Source organism: Labeo rohita, chromosome 16 (assembly GCF_022985175.1).
Source record: "Labeo rohita strain BAU-BD-2019 chromosome 16, IGBB_LRoh.1.0, whole genome shotgun sequence".
Classification (NCBI taxonomy): domain Eukaryota; kingdom Metazoa; phylum Chordata; class Actinopteri; order Cypriniformes; family Cyprinidae; genus Labeo; species Labeo rohita.
In genome coordinates, this window is record NC_066884.1 from 17,427,445 (window position 1) to 17,440,098 (window position 12,654).

The 12,654-nt window shown below is 36.3% G+C and overlaps 1 protein-coding gene across 2 annotated transcripts in view; it reads right to left on the bottom strand.

The window, feature by feature from the left end:
* Positions 1–12,654, bottom strand: part of invs (inversin) — a 34,899-nt gene that overhangs the window by 20,424 nt on the left and 1,821 nt on the right. For both annotated transcript variants that reach the window (XM_051132255.1, XM_051132256.1), the window contains exons 3-4: positions 4,111–4,195; positions 2,249–2,415 (exon numbers count right to left, since the gene is read on the bottom strand). In XM_051132255.1, the coding sequence (XP_050988212.1) occupies positions 2,249–2,415; positions 4,111–4,195 (252 nt within the window). The remainder of the gene's footprint in view (positions 1–2,248; positions 2,416–4,110; positions 4,196–12,654) is intronic.

A 12,654-nucleotide genomic window follows, 5' to 3' on the forward strand; every position in this document is an offset into this window, starting at 1 on the left:
TGTAAAATGTACTCCCATTTGTATACTTATTACAGAAAATGTGACACTATAAGCTTTAAAAGTGAAATTTGTAATTTTTTCTATAGAAGAGAACTTTTATTTGGAATAGTATAATTTAAAATCCCAAGGCAGGTATCTGTCATTCATTTCCTTGAGTGGTTTGTAAGATAGATTAAAAAAAAATAATAATAATAAATAAAAACCTGTGGGGTGATTAAAACATTGGCAAAACATTCCAACATGCTCAATACAGCAACACTGGCATGTTTGTCCAACCAATGGTGGAAAGGGGGAGTATTTGGGGGAAAAAGTCATTATTTTTGCAAATTCACTTTTTGTGTTTTTAGAAATTACATATTTCGCCTTTAAAGCCAGCATGAAAAGAAAATTTGCTCAATCTACTCTATACATGTATGTTATTGATCTTATTATGAATGATTCATTCATGCATATGTTTCATTTCATCATATAACACTGAAGACTGGAGTAATGGCAACTAAAAATTCAGCTTTGCCATCACAGGAATATATTATATTTTAAAACATTTTAACATGGAAAACAGTTACTTTAAATTGTAATAATATTTCACAGTTACTGTTACTGTTTTAACTGTATTTTGATTAAATAACTGCAGCTATAAATGTTGAAATTGTTGCCACATGTGACATGTGGCACTTTACTTCTATCTCACAACTGCAACTTTATCAATTTTTTTTTTTTTTTAAATAACCGCAACTTTACTTTACACAATTATGACTTTCTCATAAGTGCAATTATTTTTTATAAATGTGACTATTTCTGCAACTTTATTTTCATAATTGTTAATTGTGTAAATAATTGTGTAAATGCATATTATTGATCTTATTGTGAATGATTAATTCGTGCATATGTTTCTTAATTTGTGCATTTTTTTTTTAACCTCGTCATTTTTAATCTTATATTAAACATGAATGACTTTTCTTTCTGATGAGATATACTGGACTTCTCTAATCATTTCATCCACTTCTATTCTACATTAAGCTAGCATTCAGATCTACACTATGAATGAATAGTATAGTCTATAATGTTACAATTCAAGCTTTTTATTTCAGATAACTGCTGAACTTTGGATCTTTCTATTCATATTCTATTCATATATCTATTGAGTACATCTTTCTATGTACTCAGCTGTTTTAAATATTGATAGTAATAATAATACATGTTTCTTGAACAGCAAATCAGCACATTAGAATGATTTCTGATGGGTCATGTGACGCTGATGACTGGAGTAATGGCTGCTAAAAAAGTGGCTTTGATCACAGGAATAAATTACATTTTAAAATATATTCAAATAGAAAGCAGTTTTAAATAGTAAAAATATTTCATAATACTACTGCTTTTGCTGTATTTTGGATCAAATAAATGCAGGCTTGGTGAGCAGAAGAGAATTCTTAAAAAAAAAAAAAAAAATTACTGTGCAAAAACTTTTGACTGGTAGTATACCTCCAACAGCTGATAGATAGAACCAAGTCCCTACCCAATGACTTTCTTTTTTAGAAATCTGTTTAACATCGTAACACCAGAAACATCCAGCACTACTTGCCAATAGATTGACCTATTATCTCAGCTGAAATTTCATCTGCATTCTCCTAAAAATGACAAAGCATCCAAAGCCAGCAATAATGAAATAAACTGATAAAAAAAAGGTGCTTAGTGGCGCCCAGGGACGTTATTCTTAGGCCTTGGTTTGAGATAGAGACGGCTGTTTATCCATCTAAAGGCTCTGAATGTGTCTGAGCGCGAGTGGCCCTCCCCTCTCATCAAGTATCCTCCCAGGCCTCCTTAGCTCCCGTGTAAAACATTCTGGGGAGAGCCCTCATGTGTGTGTGTCAGGGTTCTCAGTCTCTATTCCCAGCCCAATTAGAGTGTTAATCCCTAAGCTACAGCTCTTATTGATCTAGATGTCAGAGTGTTACCCATCAATCCCGTCCCTCCCTGTCTTCCTCTCCTCACACTCTTCTCCTTTCCTCTCCACTCTGCTCTCCTTTCCAATCCTCTTCTCTTGTCTCATTCAGACTGTCCCGTATATTAAGTCAAAATAACAACGCACATACAAACGCTCTCATATTTAAATCTTGGGAGAAATGTGTTAACAACACAAGCACTAGAGGGCAGTAAACCCTAACAACACCAAGCCTTTATAAGTGTCAGAATCAGGGGCAGCAGAGACAGACGGCTCTGTGTGTGTGTGTGTGTGTGTGTGTGTCACCTTCTGTGCTGCGAGGTGCAGTGCGGTCCTCTGACTGTGGTCAGTCTTGTTGACGGCTGCGCCGGCCTTAAGTAGCACCTCTGCACAGTCCAACCGGTCGGCCAGTACACAATACATCAGAGGAGTCCGGCCGAACTGATCCTCACTGTCCCGTAGACGAGACTCTGCTGCAGACACAAAGCACACACACATACATCACCCTAGTCAACCCTAACCTGTTACTGAAATCTCTCTTTAATACAAAAGGGAATATGCATAGTGATATATTAAATATTAAAGGAGTAGTTCAATTCCAGAACAAAAAAAAAATTACAGATAATGTACTCGCCCCCTTGTCATCAAAGATGTTCAGGATTCTTCTCAATATAATGGACTTCTAAGGTGCCCTTGAGTTTGAACTTCCAAAATGTAGTTTAAATGCAGCTTCAAAGGGATCTAAACGATCCCAGCCGAGGAAGAAGGGTCTTATCTAGCGAAACGATCTGTCATTTTTTTGAAAAATATAAATTTGTATACTTTTTAACCACAAAAGCTTATGTAGCACAGTCTCTGAGATATGCATTCACATACTATTGAATCATGTCGAAAGGTCACGCAGAACGTAGGCGGAACCACAGACCCAGTGTTTACAAAGTGAACACGCATAGGCTAAGAAAGTGCAAGTCAGTCAAATGCGGTTTACAAACAAAAAGGTACAACGATGTCGGACGATTCTGAAGTTGTAGGAGAAAATAACATGGAGTTTTTCGACATACTGTAGCCTTTTGAGCCGGGGTACACGTAGTAGTGATGGGAAGTTCGGATCATTTTACCGACTCGGACCTTTGAGTCTCGTTCAGCAAAATGAACAAATCTTTTTTCAAGTCATTTCGTTCATTTTATCAAAATCAGCATCACGTGTCAGCCCCATAAGATGAACGAATGACTCGAAAAACCCGAAGACTCGAAACAGGTGAACTAATTCCCGTACAGAACCTAATAGGATGTTGCGCAACTGAACGAATCACTCCACAAGATGACTCGATCTTCCCGAGTCACATTAAAGATTCGTTCAATATGGAGCCCTTTGAAGCTGCATTTAAACTGCATTTTGGAAGTTCAAATTCAGGGCACCAATGAAGTCCATTATATGCAGAAACATCCGGAAACGTTTTCCTCAAAAAACATAATTTCTTTACAACTGAAGACAGAAAGACATGAACATCTTGGATGACAAGGGGGTGAGTAAATTATTTGTAAATTATTGTTCTGGAAGTGGACTTCTCATTTAATGGTAGTTAACTAATGTTAACTAATGAACCTGTTACCGAAACTTAATTTTAAAACATAAAAAAAAATCTTACCGATCACAAAACTTTAAACGGTGGTGCGTTTTTCTTTAAAATTTGTGACCCTGGACCACAAAACCAAGTAGCATGGGTATATTTGTAGCAATAGCCACAAAAAAAAAAAAAAAAAAAAAAATTTGTATGCGCCAAAATTATTGATTTTTCTTTTATGCCAAAAATCATTAGGATATTAAGTAAAGATCATGTTCCATGAAGATATTTTGTAAATTTCCTAGCGTAAATATATCAAAACTTCATTAGTAATATGCATTGCTAAGAACTTAATTTGGACAACTTTAAAGGCGATTTTATCAATATTTAGATTTTTTGCACCCTCAGATTTCATATTTTCAAATAGTTGTATCTCGGTCAAATATTGTCCAATCCTAACCGTCAGTAGCTTTCACATGATGTATAAATCTCAATTTTAAAAAATTGACTGTTATGACTGGTTTTGTGGTCCAAAGTCACATATATCATACGCATGGAATACAAAGCGAAAAGCATGGAGCATTTTGAGCATATGTGTGATACCTGTGATCAGTCTCTGTAAGGTGTTTTTGTCTCCATTCACAGCAGCCGCATGCACCTGAGATGGATTCTGGGGGAGCAGCATCGCCTGGTGCACATACACATACATAAACATGTTAGTATATGTGATTTACAGGGACTCTCCATAAGCATAATGCTTTTTATACTGTACAGTGTGTATTTTCTATCCCTGCCCATAAACCTACCCCTCACAGAAAACTTTCTGCAATTTCAAATTTTCACACAAAAAAAAAAAAAAACAGTTTAGTATGTTTTTCAAGCCATTAGGTTTACGAGGACACAGGAAGTGTCCTCATAAACTATGGTCACGTTATAATACTTGTCGTCATACACATTTTTGTCCTCATAAACCATATAAATCTGTACACATACACACTAGCGGTCATGCAGTGTGCTCACTCAGAGGGCAAACATCAAGATTAGAGGCCTAGAATTTAAACTGACTCTTTCTGAAATGAGCTTTGTATGGTGACCAAACCAGCCATTACATCCACTCGCAGCGGTTCAGCCGGAATGCTGGGTAATCCTCAGACAGGAAGTAGCAGGGAGGGCGCAAATCCCCCACTGGGACACACCCTGCCCAACTCATCTCTTATTCATGCTCATCAATATTGCAAGAGAGTTTAAAAAAAAAATCAATTACGTACACAAACCCACACTAAATGTGTGTGAAGCGTGTTTATGACCGCAGAAATGACTTTTTCAATGAGCGCTATAACCCATTCATGCAATTCTCTTTTTCCTTGCTATTCTTTCCCGTCACACACACACAACTAATTAGCCGCTCTGTTCTCACGCACCTCATGAGAGGGTAATTGGGGTTAGTTAATGCAGACTCATAAAACTACTAAGAGTTACAACTACTTCAGTAGCATGTGTGCTTGTGTGTGTATGTTCTGATTAAAGCCTTTAAATGCTCTCTGATACACTATAATTCAGCTTTATATGACTCCACATAGTTTAACGAAGGAAATCAGACATCCCAAAAAACACACACACTCACAGTCTGCTTTTGGAATCACGATGTGGAAAAAAGACAGCAGGGGGATGCCTTGAGAAAGGTGCGCGTGTGAGGGAAGAACTCTATCTGTGCGAGTACTTTCGAGCGTGTTTGCGTCCGACTGCGCAAGTGTGTGTGCGTACGTGATCGCGTGGGAAGTGATTTTCCGTGAGAGAAGGTTTTTATGGAGGCTTCGCTCATATCGACCACAAGCTTTCCTCAATTTCCTCCAGACTAGGACGCACACATACATGGGGCTTAACAACAAAAATGCCTGGCGTACAAATCAAACGAGTTTCTCTCAAACATAAAATAAAAGGGATTCAGACTTTGTTAATAAGAAGCTGGTAATTTTCAACATGTTAATATGTTTTTAAATCAAATGAAAAATTTTAGTGGCATATTGATAATCATTTAAATGGTGCATACTCATTTTTGACTAATTAAATTAACAATCTTTGCTATTGTAGATTATTACACCTTCGAAATTAAAGGAGAAGTCTACTTCCAGAACAACAATTTACAAATAATTTACTCACCCCCTTGTCATCCAAGATGTTCATGTCTTTCTGTCTTCAGTCGTAAAGAAATTATGTTTTTTAGGAAAGCATTTCAGCATTTTTCTTCATATAATGGACTTCAATGGTGCCCCCAATTTTGAACTTCCAAAATGTAGTTTAAATGCAGCTTCAAAGGGCTCTAAACGATCCTAGCCGAGGAAGAAACGAATCTTGAACGAATCTTTAATGTGACTCGTGAAGAACGAGTCGTCTCGGGGAGTGATTCGTTTAGTCGCGCATGCGCAACATCCTATTAGGTTCTGTACTGGAATTAGTTCACCTGTTTCGAGTCTTCGGGTTTTTCAAGTCGTTCGTTCATCTTATGGGGCTGTCACGTGACTCCGATTTTGCTAAAATGAACGAAATTACTTGAAAATAGATTTGTTCATTTTGCTGAACGAAACTCAAAGGTCAGAGTCTGTAAAATGATCTGAAATTCCCATCACTACTACGAATCACGTCTAAGTTCATCGTCTGTGTACTCCGGCTAAAAAAGGTAGAGTATGGCGAAAAACTCCATCTTATTTTCTCCTACAACTTCAGAATCGTTCGACACATTGTGCTTTTTTGTTTGTAAACAGCGTTTGACTTACTTGCACTTTCTTAGTCTTTGCGCGTTCGCTTTGTAAACAGTAGTTCTGTAGTTTCCCCTACATTCGGCGTGACCTTTCGACATGATTCAATAGTACGTAGCGTCGTGAACGCGCATGCCAAAACCTGTGCTACACGAGCTTTTTTGCTTAAAAAGTATACTAATTTTTATTTTCCGAAAAAAATGACTGATCGTTTCGTTAGATAAGACCCTTCTTCCTCGGCTGGGATCGTTTAGAGCCTTTTGAAGCTGCATTTAAACTACATTTTGGAAGTTCAAAATTGGGGGCACAATTGATGTTCATTATATGAAGAAAAATCCTGAAATGTTTTCCTCAAAAACCATAATTTCTTTACGACTGAAGACAGAAAGACGTGAACATCTTGGATGACAAGGGGGTGAGTAAATTATCAGTGAATTGTTGTTCTTCTACTGATGGACTTCTCCTTTAAGCGCAAATCACCTCAAATAGCTAATAATTCAATTAAATAGCATTTAAACCAATAATAATTCCAAAAATATTCAGTTATGTGTACTGTTTTTACCTTACTGAAATGCTAAAGTTTCAGGCAAAGTAAATAAATATGTGTCATAGAGACACAAAATAACACTGATTTAGACTTTAGATCACATTTTTCCATTGAAACTCTGGAACGCATTAGGGATTCATGCAATGTGCACAAAAAGGAGAGCACTTCATCTTAAATGTGTGTGTGTTTGTGTGTGGGCAAGTATCCAGCTTGTCTAGCCCAGCCAAATGACTCCCCACCAGCATCTTATTGAACAACCAGCTGAGTCAGGATTTAGGAAGACAGAAAAGAAGAAAAAAGAAAGAATAATGAAGAACAAACCACAGGGTCAGAAGTTGAGCTGTGTGTGCATTTGTCAGTAAAGCAGTGTCTGGCATTGCAATAGCAGATCTGTATGATTCACATCATAATCTCGCTTTCCAAAAACATAGCCTTTTTTCTTTTTTCAAATCTCTTCTAAGTATCTCGCTGAGAGACATCGGTCCTTTCATCTAATGCCCAGAGGGCAAATCCTCCATACTTTCTCCAAGGAGAAAGGGCTGCATGCTGTGGATGCATGCAAGCATCCCTGCGGATGCCATCCGTAGTGTGTCTTGACTGACATGATCACCTTGTGTCTCATTAGTCGTGGTCTCCCATAATGCCGAGCGACAAATGAGCCCCTCCGGTGAAGGAGGTGTGGCTTCCAATGGGCGATGTAATGCAATTATGTAGTTCCAAAGGTGTCAGTCACAACAAAAACATACGTGCTATTAAATAATACACACTGTCTAACAAGCGTGACACATAAAAGTAAGTGGCAATAAGTGTTGAAAAGATGTCAGTGCATTAAAATGTTATAACATTTACATAACAAACATGTACTACTATGTCAGTGCATTAAAATGTTATAACATTTACATAACAAACATGTACTACTTTCTATTCAGTACTGGCATTAAATGGTTATTTCATTCAAAAAATGAACATTTTTCATTAATTACTCACCCTCACATCGTTCCAAAGCCGAAAGACCTTTGTTCATCTTTGGAACACAAATTAAAACACAAAGATTAAGATAAAGGTTTTACGGGTTTGGAAAAACATGAGGTTGAGACAGAATTTTCATTTTGGGGTGAACTATCCTTTTAAATCATAGCAGAATTGTCTGCATTGGGTTGTATTGTTCAGTCACATTCTACAATAAACAGATTCTAGGGCAGCAACAAACAATTATCTTGATAATCGATTAACGATTATTAGAACAATTAATTGACTAATCATTGATTATTTCACTGATTAATCAGTAGACTTTGATTATTCAGCTTTTGCAATTAGTTAAAATATTGAGTTATACATACAGTTGAGGTCAAAAGTTTACATACACCTTGCAGAATCTGCAAAATGTTAATTATTTTACCAAAATATGAGGGGAAATGTATGTTATTTTTTATTTAGTACTGACCTGAATAAGATATTTCACATAATAGACATTTACATCTAGCCCACAAGAGAAAATTATAGTTTAATTTATAAAAATGACCATGTTCAAAAGTTTACATACGCTTGATTTTTAGTACTGTGTTGTTACCTGAATGATCCCAGCTGTGTTCGTTTAATGATAGTTGTTCATGAGTCCCTTGTTTGTCCAGAGCAGTTAAACTGCCAGCTGTTCTTCAAAAAAAAATCCTTCAGGTCCTACAAATTATTTGTTTTTTCAGCATATTTGTGTATTTAAACCCTTTCCAACAATGACTAATTTTGAGATCCATCTTTTCACACTGAGGGACTCATACGCAACTATTACAGAAGGTTCAAACACTCACTGATGTTTCAGACGGAAACCTATGCATTAAGAGTCGGGGGGTGAAAACTTTTGAACAGAATGAAGATACGTAAATTGTTCTTATTTTGACTAAATATCATATTTTTTCATTTAGTACTGCTCTTCGGAAGCTACAGAAGATAGTTACGTGTTTCCCAGAAGACAAAACAAGTTAAATTTACCCTCATCTTCAAATTTATAGACTGAAAATGTTATGCTGAAAATGTTATTTGGCACAATAATTTGTATTTTAAGCACAAAAAACTCAGTGCCATCTCAAAGAATCCGCCCTTGCTCTGTTTTCATGAAGGTATGACATTAGTCACTGATAAACTGAGGCTGGTTGTGGCTCTCTCAGGTAGGACAGCAGCGATTTGAACTGATCCTCAGACTGAGAGACGGCACGGTCTGAGTCCCCGAAGCACACTTGGGCCGGGTTGCTCTGATAGGTCTCTTGGGGCCAGACTCATAGTGAGGGGGAAGTATTATGGCAGACCCTTTTTGACATCTCTAATGAGGCAGCCTAGAGAGAGATATCTCTTTTCCACCCTCCCATCCTTTCGCTCTCGCTCCCCCTTCTCTGTATCTCCGTTCCTCGCTTTCTCTCTTCACCATCTACTCACATAAACACGCACGCAAAGACACACACGGACCCCCAGGCTATCCCCTCTCCTCCCTACAGCGACTAATTGGGCCAAATCTGTGATCTAATTAAACGTCCAATTAGTAGGAGAGGGGCCATTTAGCCGCTGGCTACACCGCTGTGCGCGGGAAATAATGTGATTGAAAAACAAACAGAAAATCAATGAGAGCGAGAGAGGGGGGGAAAGAGAAGAGGAGAGAGAGACAGCGGAAATGAAAAAGATGAAACAAGATTTGAATCAGTTGGGTGTTTATAAGGTTAGAAAGCAATGACCGACACATACTGCGGTCCCTCATGTAGATGTGTGTATCTGAGTGCTGTCTCCCTCAGCGATGACCCCTTGAACACATGCTAATTACATTATTTGCAAAACACACACGTTAACTGCATTATTCTATCCGTGCAGTCAGTAAGTACATTATTCTATTAACACGCTCAAAGAACCATAAAAAATCAGCACATCATCAATTATTAACAGCTCACTTAACCCTGGAGAGAGCCAAGCCTCCCTCAGAAACATTCACTTACCCTTCACTTCATTAAATATTAATATAAGGGTCACATTCAACATGGAGGCTACTGAACAGATTGTTCTCATTCATACTGTACATGCTGAGGGTAAAGGCCCAGAAGGGTCAGACTAAAGTGGCCAGAATCTGTCAGATGTCCTGTCACCACCCGAGTTCAGTGGCAACTCTATTCTATTCTGTTCTATTTTATTTCTAAGTAATGCTTTACAATCAGTGTTGGGGAGTAACTAGTTACATGCAACGGAATTACGTAATTTAATTACAAAATAAATGTAACTGCAATTAATTACAGTTACTGAGAAAAAATGTGTAATTAAATTACAGTTACTTTTAAAAATGTTAATGATTACAAATGGGGTTACATCTGAATTTTTTTTTTTTTCCACACACACACACACGTAATGTTTCCATGTTTTATGCGTACATTCCATAGGCATAATGGTTTTTATACTGTACAAAACCATATTTTCTATCGCCCTACACAAACCCTACACTTAAACCTAGCCCTCTCAGGAGACTGTGCACATTTTTACTTTCTTAAAGGGGTCATCGGATGCTAAGTTCACTTTTACATGTTGTTTGAACATTAATGTGTGTTGGCAGTGTATGTACAAATATACCCTATAATGATAAAAATCCATGCAGTGGTTTTTAATTAATCTGAAAAAATAATATCCCCTTTTTCAAATCGAGCCATTCTCAGATGCCTGTCATTGTGGCGTCACACCGACAGAGGCCACTCCCACGATAGTTGATTGACATGAGCGTTTTACCTCAGATGAGCTGTAGCAGTCCGCCCTCTTTGTTTCGTTGCCGGAGTAGGGATGTAAGTTAGACAAGAATATCTCTGATTGAGCGATTGAGGTGTTGTGTTGCTGGATGTAATAATGAACGTAGTGGTCGTCATTTACTTCCGACATCTGAGCAGCTGAAGAAGTAGTAGATTACGTTTGTTTGTGAAGGGAATGCGCCTCCCGATCTACATATATCATTCATGATCCAGCTTCACTTACAGCAGAAGTGAGTACAAGGGTTTTTTTTTTTATAAATCTTTGCGATCGCCTTACCTAATAAAGTGCTAGATAGCAAGTTTAGCAGATAAAAGCGGCTAAAGTAAACAGGCTCGTCATTCCACAGAGAGAAGAGAGGGGCGGGGCGAGCAGAGCTCATTTGCATTTAAAGCAGCCTCGACCAGAATGAGATGATTGGGTTTATGCATATACTTTATTTTTTAAGATTGTTTTTTTCCAAGGCATTATTAGATGCCAGTGTTTCCTGTCTTAAAAACATGCAAACGTTTTATTTTAAAACCAGTATCATAGCTATTAAAGTATTTCTTGTTATGATTTTAAATCAGTATTTAACCTCAGAGTAAATAAGAGGTGTTAAGTCTGAATTTGTGGTGGTTGTGCTTTAAATTAAATTATTACATGGCTCTGTGGAATACTTGACTCTGATTGGTCAGTCATGACATTCCAAGGTATGTTATTCCCCGATAACAACTGGTAAAAGCTAATAACACATCCAGGCAACTTAAGTCGGCGACTTAATTTCTTCATGGAAGCTTTCAAATATTTCAAGTCTGATCAGTGTTTCATGTCTAATTATTTAATATTTTGTAATAAGCTGTGTAATCAGTGGGATAATGTACATCCAGCCAATTGTTATCGCAAAGTAAAGATGTATATTATCCCTTACTTATTATAATTTTAATTAAAGTGATAAAGGATTTTAAAAGTCTGACAGTAATCAGTGTTTAGTGCTACTGTAAGGTTAACTCTGCCTCAATGTTTCAAAATGATTAACAGTTGAAAATATTAGAAATTTAGAAAAGTAATCAAAAAGTAATCAAATGTAATGTTACATTACTTTAATAAAGTAATTGAAAAGTTACACTACTTATTACATTTTAAATTGTAATAAGCAATCTGTTAACCTATGACATTTCCAAAGTAACCTTCCAAACACAGATATTGCACAGATATACAATATTGTGTTATTCCCCAAAAAAGTAACTAATTCCGTTACTTAGTTACTTTTTATGGAAAGTAATGCGTTACATTAATTTTTGCATTACTTTTGCGTTATTTTTTTTAATTCTGGGCAGGGTTTGATTGTTTGTTTTTAATATAAAAATTTCAATTTTTAGCAAATGTAAAAGTCCTTTTATATCAAAAAGTGAAATGAATAGCCTCAGGCTGAAGAAAAAGTAAATTCACATCTGTAGAATGCAGGAGAAAAAAGTTCAACACTTTTCAGCAATAAAAAAAACAATTCGATTATGTCATTTTTCTTATTAGTATGGTTGAACTTGATCATCACAGGTCAGCAGCAAAAATATTGGTTAATAAAATGTGAATAAAGTATATTTATGTTATTTAACATTTTAATTACTGCAGGTTTGCGTCATATTCATCATGTTTACGCTTCTGTACTTCTCAAAATGAGGACAGGAGACTTGTCAGTCAATAAATGGGAAAACAAAGTAACTTATTTGAAAAAGTAACTCAGATTTTTTCTTGTTAATTAAAAAGTAATGTGTTAATTTTCTAGTTAATTGAAAAAAGTAATCTGATTACGTAACTCGTGTTACTTGTAATGCGTTACTCCCAACACTATATATATATTCCAAAAATTAAGTACTCGTATTTACATTAAACTACATTTTTAATACTCGTAGTCAAATTACAGTTACTTTTTTATTGATTACATTTCATCTTTTTAGTAAGTGTTTTATTTTAATTGGTGGTATTTTAAAATTATTTATTTTAATTGTGCATTTTTTAATGATTTAATTATTAGCTTGCCCTGCAGTTCCTTTACAAACCCCACATTTGGTAAACCTTAATGTAATATTTATATAATTG